This window comes from Cherax quadricarinatus, chromosome 5, assembly GCF_038502225.1.
Source record: "Cherax quadricarinatus isolate ZL_2023a chromosome 5, ASM3850222v1, whole genome shotgun sequence".
NCBI lineage: Eukaryota > Metazoa > Arthropoda > Malacostraca > Decapoda > Parastacidae > Cherax > Cherax quadricarinatus.
The window spans coordinates 18,004,581-18,017,881 of NC_091296.1; the positions used below are offsets into that span (position 1 = coordinate 18,004,581).

The window sequence follows — 13,301 nt, forward strand, 5'->3', positions numbered from 1 at the left end:
GTCACCACAGCGCTGGAGAACCCCAGCAGCGTCACCACAGCGCTGGAGAACCCCAGCAGCGTCACCACAGCGCTGGAGAACCCCAGCAGCGTCACCACAGCGCTGGAGAACCCCAGCAGCGTCACCACAGCGCTGGAGAACCCCAGCAGCGTCACCACAGCGCTGGAGAACCCCAGCAGCGTCACCACAGCGCTGGAGAACCCCAGCAGCGTCACCACAGCGCTGGAGAACCCCAGCAGCGTCACCACAGTGCTGGAGAACCCCAGCAGCGTCACCACAGCAGCGTCACCACAGCGCTGGAGAACCCCAGTAGCGTCACCACAGTGCTGGAGAACCCCAGTAGCGTCACCACAGCGCTGGAGAACCCCAGCAGCGTCACCACAGTGCAGGAGAACCCCAGCAGCGTCACCACAGTGCTGGAGAACCCCAGCAGCGTCACCACAGCGCTGGAGAACCCCAGCAGCGTCACCACAGCGCTGGAGAACCCCAGCAGCGTTACCACAGCGCTGGAGAACCCCAGCAGCGTCACCACAGCGCTGGAGAACCCCAGCAGCGTCACCACAGCGCTGGAGAACCCCAGCAGCGTCACCACAGCGCTGGAGAACCCCAGCAGCGTCACCACAGTGCTGGAGAACCCCAGTAGCGTCACCACAGCGCTGGAGAACCCCAGCAGCGTCACCACAGCGCTGGAGAACCCCAGCAGCGTCACCACAGCGCTGGAGAACCCCAGCAGCGTCACCACAGTGCTGGAGAACCCCAGCAGCGTCACCACAGCGCTGGAGAACCCCAGTAGCGTCACCACAGCGCTGGAGAACCCCAGCAGCGTCACCACAGTGCTGGAGAACCCCAGTAGCGTCACCACAGCGCTGGAGAACCCCAGCAGCGTCACCACAGCGCTGGAGAACCCCAGCAGCGTCACCACAGCGCTGGAGAACCCCAGTAGCGTCACCACAGCGCTGGAGAACCCCAGTAGCGTCACCACAGCGCTGGAGAACCCCAGCAGCGTCACCACAGCGCTGGAGAACCCCAGCAGCGTCACCACAGCGCTGGAGAACCCCAGCAGCGTCACCACAGTGCTGGAGAACCCCAGTAGCGTCACCACAGTGCTGGAGAACCCCAGTAGCGTCACCACAGCGCTGGAGAACCCCAGTAGCGTCACCACAGAGAAGCTCCGTCTTAAGGAATGAGACACATTTTCAACGTCATTGTAAGGGTATGTGATCTCGTCGCACGAGGAAGGGCTACAAATACCAGTACTGCTTGTCTCTCTATATAAATTACTTTTACAGGCTTGATTTATGTTAAAATTTGTATACTCTTTACATTCTTCATTGTCTTACTACTCTTGGTGTTCTGACCTGACCTTTAATCTTCCTGAGCTTCCCTTGACCTTTGGTTTTCCTCATATCCATACATTCGATCTTCTTAGATCCTGATCTTTGATCTTCCTCAGTTCCTCCTGATCCTTGCCTTCCTCAGCTCCTGATCTTTGACTTTCCTCAGCCTGTCGTTAGATGGCTATCAAGCAGAATGTTGTGCAGTGCGCAGGCTCATATCTTATCTTATCTCTCTGGCTGGTCAGATGCTATCAGACTCTCTACAGTGCCAGTTAATCAGCCAGCCGTCGCTACAGTGCGTCTTGGAGGGTCGCAGAAAAACCCGGCAAACATCCCGGGGACTGATGAGCCTTGCTGTGACAAGTGAATCACGTTACCCAGGATGGCGAGACACTGGACGGAGAACCTTGTAAGTGGGTGAGATTATCTATAAGTGGGGAGGATTACTTTAGGTGGCGAAGAATATTTTCAGGTGGGGGTTGAAACTGCTAATTAAGGTCGATTGTGGGGCGTTAAAGTGAGATAGATGTCATGGCGTTTAGGCAGTGTTGTGTTCAGATTGTATTAATGGGAAGCGTTAAATCCGTGAGGGTCATGTAGTGTCTGGGATTGGATGACAATCAGGTGTGATCTGAAGGCATATGTAGCTCAAGGCAGATTCTTCCCCCCCCCCCCAATGAGAGGGTTCAAGTGGCCGCTCTCTGATTATAAAGATATCCTCGTAGAAATTCAGTTTTACATGGGTATGGAATAATACATGCTGAGAGATGGTAATTCCCAAGCGACAGTAACTCTAGCTCTGCTGGAACAAAGAAGCATTTGAACCTCTTGTAGCTGCTAAACCTGTTACAGGTTTTCAAGTAGATATGGGATTTGATTTTATTACAAATCAATCTGCTTGTATTCAGCATTTTTAAAACCCCGAAATAGGAAAAGAAAAACGTAACTGATTATATCATGTTCTGGATGCTTTCTAGAACATATGTGTCAAGAATGGCGAGGTAGAGGGAGTGAAGAAAGCTCTAGCAAAGGGAGGCCGTGTTGACGGAGGACACACGACTCTCAAGTCGCCCTTGCACTATGCAGCCCAGGCGGGTTACGTGGAAATAGCCAGGCTGTTGTGTGACCACAAGGCTGACTTGGAGCTGAGGAGCAAGTTGGATGAAGGTTAGAAAGTACATGATTATCTACTTGTAGCTGTCAGAGCTTTGTTCATGGTGTTCTGTTTTTAGTCTATCATTAAATACGTATTGTAATTTACAGTTGTTGTAGCACCTATTACCGCACCTCGTATTTTATTCCGTCTTGTATCACTGAGAAAAAAAAAGTTTTTATCCTTACGGCATCGTATTTCTCTCAGCTTACAAATATGATCTCTTGTCATCCCTGTTGATGGTAACTAATATATATATACATATATATATATATATATATATATATATATATATATATATATATATATATATATATATATATATATATATATATATATATATATATACATATATATATATATATATATATATATATATATATATATATATATATATATATATATATATATATATATATATATATATATATATAGGATGGGGTCCACCTCTGGTGTAAATTGTGGGACCCATAGCCTCGGAGAAGTGGATAAAAAGGCTTCAAGGAAAAATATTTGGATTTCTTCCTGAAGCTGTTTGAATATTCCACTTCCCCTACCACCCCATCTTTCCATATTTATTTTTTTTACTAATAGGAATATTTTATTACATAATATGGTACAGAAGATTTAAGAGATACATTATTGATATAAAGGTGGCATATACGGTACATGTTGTTATGTGTGTATCACCGATTATAAGGCGAAAATCTCATCCAGCTCCTCAGAGCTGGGGCGTGTGCCCAAAATACAGCAGGCATTACCCCTTTGAACAGCCGCACTGAGCCGCTGGAACAGAAAACTAGCTGCCCTGGGATCCCTAGTTACCCTGATGAGTCTTTTTCCCAGCTCCTTAAGGAATTTAGATGCACTCTTTCCCCATGAGCCAAGGGTCTCTGAGCCTATGGGAACAAACATATAATGATGGGCAAGTTCTCCATATTTTCTAGACTTTTGGGACTCCCTGAAGCTGGCAGCTGCCCCTCCTTCCTCCCTGGTGTATTGGAGATAGGTATCAGCCAAGGTAGATGCACATGTATAGTCCCACACCACCTGCTTCCCATCTGTCCAGGCTTGAAGGGTGATACCATCTGGACGCTTCTGGCTGCCATCAGATCTGCATAGTTGGGGTGGCTCCCTTACTGCTGGGCATCCAGCTGTTGTGAGGCTCCTCTTGATAATGTTATTAACCTCCTCATGTCTTGCAATCTTTCCCTCGGATTTACGGCACACAAGACCATGGTACCCGAATCGGTCTGCTGCTTCACTGCCACAAATACACCTGTGTTCGGCGAGAATTGGGGCGGCAAGTCGAAGGGCAACACCGATGTGGATGGTCTGTGGGTCGAGACGTGTGCCAAGGCTGGAGTTGGGAACAGCCAACAGAAAGTCCCCAGCATGAGGGGCTCTCACTGCCAGGAGGCGGGCTCTATCCTTCCCTGACACACTCTGAAGCATTGTTGAGGCAATATTTTCCACTATTGGACCATCCCAGTGCGATTGTTTGTAGTTGTTGGGGGGAGCAGGTCTGGCTCCAGAGCCCGTTAGATTATCCCAGATCATTGCTCCGTCAATGAATTTTTGGTCCTGGACTCCTATCTTGTCCCTAAGATGTTCAGGGAGAATCGCTGCTACAAGCTCTCTGGATGCAATACACGAGGACAGAAAAGCAGGTAACGCAATCTGTGATGACTTGCGGACACCAATGCCTCCTAGTCTGACTGGAAGTGTAGCTTGGTTCCACTGCCCGTCTTCTAGAGTTAAGTACTTTCGTAAAAATCTGCCTCAGAATACTGTCATATTCGTGCAGTATAGGGTTATCATATGAAGGTGCACATCTTAGGAAATATGTCAACCTGGGCAGACTCAAGCACTTTGTGAGAAGGTACAAGGCATCGTGGGTGTCCAGATTGCCTATTCGTTGTTCCATTCTCCTTAACTCTTCCAATTTCTTCCTGAGAATTGTGTCAATGGCATTGCTTCCCAGAGGTGCTGCTATCAAGACACTATTTGTGGGGGCAATGACTGCTGCTCCTGGTAGTTTTGATCTCACTGCATTTATCACTTGTTGACTGACTGAGATGATTTCACATTTGGATGGATTCAGGATGAGACCCATTTCCTGTCCCCGTGTCATTACCTGTGTAAGGTCATGTAGGAGGGACTCTTTTGTACCTGCTAGTGTGCCATCATCTAGGAACCAGATGTTTAGCTCGCTGGTCAGTCTGACTGTGATTTCCCTAACTGCTATACAGAAGAGAAATGGTGCAAGAGGATCTCCTTGTTGGACACCCTCCGATGATGTAATTTCATGCTCTCCAAAGAGAAGCATTGATTCCTTGCTATACCCGGCTGAAACAAAAGGGAAGAGACCAGGGAAATGTTCTTGTACTGCTGCTAATACCACGTCTCTTTTCAGGAGATTGAACGCATTCTTGAAATCTAATTTTACCACTGCATTGTCCTCAGGCAGGTTGTTGATATACGCCCTTGTTGCATGAACCGCTGCTTCACTTCCTTGAGAGACCCCAAAGCCAAGCTGGTTTGGTTGAAGCATCATGGCTGCCTGTGCACGAATACTTCGGACAGCAGCTTTGGATACGAGGCGGCGTAAGGTGTTGCCTACTGCAATTGGCCGAATTCCTCCATCCTTCTTTTTAAGTGCACAAAGTGTTGCACCAAAAAAGAAAGGTATATATATATATATATATGTATGTATATATATATATATATATATATATATATATATATATATATATATATTTATAAATATTTGTTTTTTATATCTCCTCTTTTCCTGCTATTAGCCAACGAGGGATTTGTTGTCATTTCAATTTTTTTTCTAAACTTCCATGTTTTCCCCTTAACTTTGGGAACTATTTCGTAATTTATCTTCAGACATTGTCTGATCTAATGAACTTGTTTGATTCAAGGTGCGAACACCACACTACAGCTGTATACTACAATTTTGCTTTGATATACATGTGAAGACTTTTTCATGGGCATTTGCCCAGCCATATATCAGAGTTTAGCATTTAAAATGTGATTATCTTGCCTCTTCTTCCTATTCCTCTGAAGATGTGTGTGTAAGCACATGAAAGAGCTTCTGTTTTATTCCCTATTTTCACTGTGGTATTTTGTAATCGTCAGACTAATTTTGAAGCTTGCTATTATAACATAGGATTTTTTTTACTGGTATAGTTACGCTATGTTTTGTTGACCATTTTCTCAACAGTTACTCGTAGATTCCTCTCTTTGTTAAATGTTTTCTATATTTTATCACAGATCAATAATTTTTATGCAAGTCTTCTTGTAGGGATTACAGTGTTTTCTTTTATTATTTTGTAGAGAACTGTGTGTTAGTTAGAGACTGTCATGGGTTCTTGTTAATAAAGACTTTGTCTGCTCTGTGTGTGTGTGTGTATTAGGGGAAGAAGGGGATACTGGCATTTATCGTCTCTAACACCTCGTATCTCAACCTGCCTCAATCTGTCGTGTCTGCTGTCTGTCCCTTTCTCTGTGTCTGTCACTGTTATAACAAAAAATCACCATCGTTACGATATTCCTCTCGCCCTCCCCATGCTTTCCCTTCGCATCCCAAATATATATTCAGTAGAGCAAGCCTCTCTTTGGGCAACGTTTCACTTGCCTTTAAGCTAAATGTCCAAAATAAAGGCTTGCTTTGCTGTGACTGTATGGCAGCCATATCTTTTGACGTTGTTGAGGTGCACTTGTCCTGCAGGAGGGACGGCACTTGTGCTGGCGGTGAAGGCTGGTCACAAAGCCACCGTGAACCTCCTTCTACAGAGAGGCGCTGACGCTCAGATCCTTGATGACAACGGTAAGGAAAATGACCGCAGTTTCTTAATTACTAACCACTTTTCTCTTCTCTGTTACTAACAACTATTAATCTAAGATTCCAAGTTATATTAAGATATTCCAAGGAAGAGGATATCTATAGTGGCTGTTGCTATTTTTTTCTTCAGTGTTTTCGTGAAATAAAATTGATACTGAGATCGCACTTTCTGGATACAAATAAGAACACAATATACGGGTTATGGCATTCTATTAATGAAGATGTTTATTTCACTAGGGACTTATTAACTGTTAAACTGATGAAATCCCCGAAGGACAAAAGTCTTAAAAAATGCCCTAACCTGCAAATTGTTTTATTTATAGGTAAATTCAAGAACTGCATTAGCTTCACCTCTTCCGTTGGGCTTCCAACTTTCCATGTTGGTGTATCTCACTGACAGGAAGGTCTGAAGTGTAACTGGGCTGTGTAAATGTTAGCTTGCCATTAGTATACAGGAAACATAATGTTTTCTTCTTTCTCTTCTTGTCTTCCTCTGTAACTGTAATCTGTATGGATATACAACCAAACAACCTACATCCTTGCAATAATGGAGACTTTGTAGACATGTTAATTGGTGGTGTTGCTTTTCTGCAAAAATAATCATGAATTCAGTCATAAAAATCTTACTTGACAGGAGAAAGCGTAGCACAGCACGCTAGCCGCGGAGGCCACACAGCTATTCTTGAGCAGTTATGGAAGCACAACAGCCTCCTGACTTCCCCTGAACAGTACGGCGCCAACACCTTGTTGCACCTGGCTGCTGAATACGGCCATCTCGATACAGTGAAGTGGCTGGTTAGTCACGGTCACTCCCCCTCCTGTCTGGACAGAGAGAAGCGGACGCCGGCAGACAGAGGAAGGGCACATCATAAAGTGTACACGTGGCTTAAGACATACCAGACATCCAACATCCTGGTCAGTCACTGGAGATCTTTTCTTCATATAATCACACTAGTATGACAAAAATGTTAGTTTTCCCGAAAATTAGATATTAAAGCATCATTTCAGATGCTGGGAAAGTGCTTATACTAAGTATATAATATATCTCTGTTGAAAAAATAAAGGCGTAATAGATTAAAAAAAACCGAGATTATTAATACCACACCTCAACAAAAATGACACCTCAACACTGATTCAGAAAGGAAATACCTGCAGCATCCTGCAGCATCAAATGTATTATCCTTTCCAATGTAATCTTTTACCAAAGTATAATATATATATATATATATATATATATATATATATATATATATATATATATATATATATATATATATATATATATATAGCATATATATAGCATTCTGGGCACGCGGCCCACCGCCGGGGAGCTGCACGAAGTATTCGAGATGTAGCTCTAAGTTAACTATGTTATTTTACTTTCTATTGTATCTTTGTGAATGTTTTGTCAATGTATTTTGTCTTTAAATAAAATATATATTAATTAAATATAGGGGGTGGTAGGAGAAAATTCTCAAACAGCTTCAGGGAGAACCTTGAGTTCTCCCTGAAGCAAGTTTATTCTTTCCTCTGAGGATGAGGGCCCCTATATATATATATATATATATATATATATATATATATATATATATATATATATATATATATATATATATATATATATATATATATATTCAACAAGTCGGCCGTCTCCCACCGAGGCAGGGTGACCCAAAAAAGAAAGAAAATCCCCCCCCAAAAATACTTTCATCATTCAACACTTTCACCACACTCACACATTATCACTGTTTTTGCAGAGGTGCCCAGAATACAACAGTTTAGAAGTATATACGTATAAAAATACACAACATATCCCTCCAAACTGTCAATATCCCTAACCCCTCCTTTAAAGTGCAGGCATTGTATTTCCCATATATATATATATATATATATATATATATATATATATATATATATATATATATATATATATATATATGAGAGAGTGAGAGTGGAAAGGATAAAGAAAGAGGCCTACTCATTTTATCTACCACAGGAGGCTGAGTCAGCAGCACACACGTCGAGCGATGAACGTCAGCCACTGGTGGAAGCGGCTGCCAGAGGCAATTTAAGAACCATCAGCTCACTAATAAAGTCTGGCGTTAATCTAGACGAAAGAAGCAACAGAAGAGACGACATGGGTAAGCATTCCTACCAATCCAAACCGTTTCTCCGTGTATCCTTGTATTATAACACACAGATGGAAGAATGTATAAAAGTAGGAGAACATCATACTGAGACCAGAAAGTGTATGAACAATGTGGATTCCTCTCTACCAGGTCGGACGGCGTTGCATCTGAGCTCTGCGGCTGGACTTGAGGAGGTGGTGACGGAGTTACTTCGATACGGAGCCACAATTAATGTTAAGGATTACCAAGGTGAGATCATCACACAGATCGATCACTGTCACTAGTGAAAGAAAGCCGCTAAGTGGATGACAAGAAAAAAACATGCTAAGTTGATATTATAACAACGTTTAACTCAAGGGAAGCTTAATAAAGATCTTAACATGAGTAAGTTTCCCTTAAACGAAACATTATTTTAATAATGATTTACGTTGTTTTATGTATTTTCATCCACCGTCACTAGCCTCATCAGGAGCTCCATCCTCCTTCACTACGCCTCTACCACGTCTCTTACTGCCCTACTCCACTAATCATCTTCTCGGGGTCCTCCTCCCGGTAAAGTACAAGTCTTCTAGGATTCACCTTCCATTAAGGTGGAAACATTCTTGGGTTGTTCTCCAATATGGGTAAAAACCTTGAATGCTCCTCCTCCTCCCTGTTGGATAGAAGCCTTGTTGGGTTCTCCTGCCAGTAATTGCTGGAGCCCTGAACTGCTCCATAACGGACGCTATAGTTCAGACTGGGACTTTCATCTTATGGAAACAGTATGTGTGAAAAAAAGACACAATGCAGAATAAACTTTTGCAGAGCTTTATCCAGTTATGACTTAATAAAGCTCAATACAGGGCGAAACGTCGGCCCCACAAAAGTATGTCCTGCAATGTCTTTTCTACATTATTGTCGTCAGTACTTATTAGGATCTTAGTGTATTTGAATAGTTGTTACCAGATTTGTAAAGAATTGTGATATTTCTTTCCTAATACCAGTGTACCTTTTCCTGACTTGCTTCATGACGATGCAACATACTAGTTGAACTCCGTTAGTTAACTGAGTTTGCTATAAACTCAATTAAATAACGCAGTTAACTGAGTAATCAACGGACTATGCATCGATCACTCAAAGGATGTTAGGTAGAAGGACACAAGTGCAACTAATGTGACATTTTATTGTGGTAACGTGTCGCTCTCCAAGAGCTTTGACAGGAGCTTGACAAATCTCCTGGAGAGCGAAACGTTACCACAATAAAATGTCACGTTAGCTCAACTTGTGTCCTTTTACCTACCATATTGTGGGTAATTCTACCAACACTCAAAGGATCACTGGACTGCAATGTCACCTGTTCATCGCTAGTCAACAATATTAAATCCCTAAAATGTAAACCCTCACTGAATATATACTGTGAGACATATACTTCTCTGTGTACATATCCTAGTTTTTTAACTATTGTAATCTCTCGTGCAACAACTGAGTCACAGCATCTCAGTAGCTGTCAAATTTACGGTATATAAATTTATGTGAGCATCGTGTATTTACAAAATATAAATTCATGTGAACATCACGAATTTATAAAATCTCTTGACAAATACGATGGCTTTACAATACTGTTATGTGATTCATGACAATTTTGTGTTTTTGTATCACCATTGTACCTGTCACACCATATACGTCACCAACACTATCATAACTACGATCAACTACTACCATCACCACCACCTAACCTACGATCACATCCACCATCCTACGTCACAACTAATGCCCAATCCACTACTACCACTATCACTACGAGTGACATATACGTAGGTAACTGGTGTTAGATATTATGTTTGTGTATCCCCAGAGATGCAGCCGCTGCACCTGGCCGCCGAGAGAAATCAGGTGAAGGTTCTCTATCAACTGGTGAACAAAGGTGCATCGAAGGAAGCTCGAGACATTGAAGGTATCCTGCCTAAAGCTACTGCATTTTTAAGGGAAAAAAGTAAAATCTTTGCCTTTTATACGAAATTAATTTTTTGTATATTTTATATAATCAGGGCTGCCTTTAAACAATTCCGCCTCTGTATGTCTTCTCATAGTGACAAACTAAGTAGCTTCATTCAGCTGGAGCCTCATTTGTTGTTATTATTATTATATTAATAAGCAAACGATAAAATAAGAAAGGGCTACACAGCACCTGGGGAATGATAGGCAGTCAGGCTCGTTGCGAGGAAGGAAAGAAGATTTCTAATTCCTTGGATCAAGAGCCCCGTATCAGCATCCAGGCACACCACCCTTGAAGGGTGCTTCAAATGAACCAAAAAATATTTCGTGTGCGAAATTGCACTGAAATTCCGGAATATCTATTTGTAGTAATCATACAATGTCTACGTAAATGAGAAGCAACCAGGTTCGAAAAAGGGAGATACGTTAAATTCCTTAAACGAAAAACCCCTCATCAGAATCTTATTTAGTTAGTTAAGGAGACATCAAGAGTGGAAAGTGACCCAGGCCTCGCTGAACCTCTGGGAGTGTCTGCGTTTATGAAGGGAGTTAGGGGAACTGGTTAACTTGACTCCGGTTCTGAATGTGCCTGCACTCTTAAAAATAGGTTCAGAGTGCAGGCACCTATCAGGTCATTACATTTGTGAATGAGTGATGGTGACTGTATTTCATTATTTGGTGGAAAACGTATATTTTCTGTCATCAGTGTAAACAAACATTACAACACTGGTGTTGGTTCACACCAGGTTGGCGTCCTATACACTTCGCTGCTGCCTGCGGCCATACCAGGATTCTGGAGGAATTGAAAAACCTGGGGTGCGACCTAGAAGCCAAGACGAAGAACAACTCGACCTCTCTCCATCTGGCTGCAGAGAATAACCATCTGCAGGTGGTGCAGTGGCTAGTGGAGCAAGGCGCGATCACCACTGCTGTTAACAAGCAGCAAGACACAGCTGAAGACTGCGCCAGGAAGAAATCTCACAAGGAAGTGGTCGACTTCCTTAAACAGTACCGAACATTCGGAAAAGTAAGAACATTATTTAGATTTAAATAAAGTTTTTGGCTCAACTAGTACATTTGATGTCTATTTTTTGTTCGTTATTTTAGCAAAATATTACTTATTTGTACAGTATACGGCATTAGGCATTTTTCTACACTTACGTTTCTGTAATTTTAATCTTGGTATAACTGGAGTTCAGACTTTCGAAGCTTGCCAGAGAAGCGTAAGATACTTGGAAAATCTGTTCTCTGAGATACCCAATATTGGAAGCAACTAGCTTTTGTTAATGAATAGTTCCCCACCTGCTGAGAACGATAAATTCTTAAAATAAAAAAAGATTGTGAAGATTTGTTCTTTTATCACTTGAAGAGGAATTATTGCAAAATCTTTGGAGGAAGCCAGAATTTTATAGGCTCTTGTTCCAAGAAACTGGACTCATTCTCCTCTTTCTTGGGTCTACCCTGAACGCCCCTTTAGCTCATCCCTCTGATTAAAATAAAGAAATCTTATAGTTTAGTGAACTATAAATCAATAAAAACATATATTTATTAATATTCACACTTCAGCTTTACCAAAATTCTTAAAAGTGTCACTTAATTAGCTTGGCATTTTTTCACTACATGACACTACCCATATGTTTCGCGCTTCACATAACTATAATTATGGTTCCTTCTGACACAGGTGCAGCAGCAGAGGTACCAGGTGTACCCTGATGATGGTTCAGTAGGTACGAGCAGTGTTGCTGTGTCTAGGACACCTCGCTCTGCCCACCCTCAGGACACCCGTAGTGGTTCAGCAAGCTACAGAGGAGCCTCATCCCCACCCCTGCCACCTCCTCAGTGGACTAACCCTCCTCAACCCGACTATCAGCGTCAGGCCGACAATCAGCGTCAGGCCGACTATCAGCGTCAGGCCGACTATCACCGTCAACCCGACTATCAGCGTCAGACCGATTATCAGCGTCACCCCGACCTCCAACGTCAGCGCAACTACCAACGTCAGCTGGACACTTACCCTCAGACCATTTCTTCCATTTCTCCTCAGAGGCCCTCACACACTCAGCCCAGCTATCAGACCTCCCCTTATTCCTCTGCTCAGCGGATCCCACAAACTCAGCTTAATATTCAGCCCCCGTCCCCCACTTACCCTCAGGACGCCCGTTTTCCCTCTCCTCACTGGTCCTCTCACACTCAAACTTACGATCAACCTCAGCTTTCTCATGAAATACAGACTGTCATTCACCCTCAGTCCTCTCACCCACTGGACTCCCCTCACCCTCTGGACTCCCCTCACCCTCTGGACTCCCCTCACCCTCTAGACTCCCCTCATCCTCTGGATTCCCCTCAAGACAGGCAGTCAGATCTATCTACTCAGGTGAGTCGATGTTATCCCAAGTCTTTGTCTATTTATCAACACAGCTGCATTTTTTGGCCTAATTTTATGCCAAATTATCTTTCCCATCCTTTAAATTTCTTTCGGCATGTCAGGAGGCAAGCTGAGAGACATTAGTCAGTCCATCTTAAGAATATAACCATCGAGGAACACTATTGCAGGCCTACTGGCCCATAAATGGCAGTCTCAAATTCTACCGTTCCCATCCATATATTTGAACAACCTATGCATTACTTGTTTTTTGTGAGGTATAAAAAAAAAAGAGAGTAATACATAACTAATAAGTCACAAATGATACTTTTGTTCAATTTTGAACATTTGTTAGACAACATTTCGCCACGAATGGCTTCACCGGTCCTAAGACAGTTAAAACAGTGTTACGTAGAAGTCAGAGAGAGGAGGAGGTGAGGCAGGGAGATACGCTGAATTGGGTTGGATTCTGAGAAGAAGCACTGCAAAAGGC

The 13,301-nt window shown here is 42.9% G+C and overlaps 1 protein-coding gene across 1 annotated transcript in view; it reads left to right on the forward strand.

Annotated features, from left to right (window-relative positions):
* Nucleotides 1-1,587: 1,587 nt before the first annotated feature.
* Nucleotides 1,588-13,301, forward strand: part of LOC128684673 (serine/threonine-protein phosphatase 6 regulatory ankyrin repeat subunit C) — a 39,001-nt gene continuing 27,287 nt past the window's right edge. Inside the window, exons 1-9 of the mRNA XM_070104526.1 lie at nucleotides 1,588-1,746; nucleotides 2,315-2,504; nucleotides 6,230-6,328; nucleotides 6,978-7,258; nucleotides 8,340-8,484; nucleotides 8,623-8,721; nucleotides 10,307-10,405; nucleotides 11,193-11,473; nucleotides 12,128-12,820. Of these exons, the coding sequence (XP_069960627.1) occupies nucleotides 1,720-1,746; nucleotides 2,315-2,504; nucleotides 6,230-6,328; nucleotides 6,978-7,258; nucleotides 8,340-8,484; nucleotides 8,623-8,721; nucleotides 10,307-10,405; nucleotides 11,193-11,473; nucleotides 12,128-12,820 (1,914 nt within the window). The 5' untranslated portion in view covers nucleotides 1,588-1,719. The remainder of the gene's footprint in view (nucleotides 1,747-2,314; nucleotides 2,505-6,229; nucleotides 6,329-6,977; nucleotides 7,259-8,339; nucleotides 8,485-8,622; nucleotides 8,722-10,306; nucleotides 10,406-11,192; nucleotides 11,474-12,127; nucleotides 12,821-13,301) is intronic.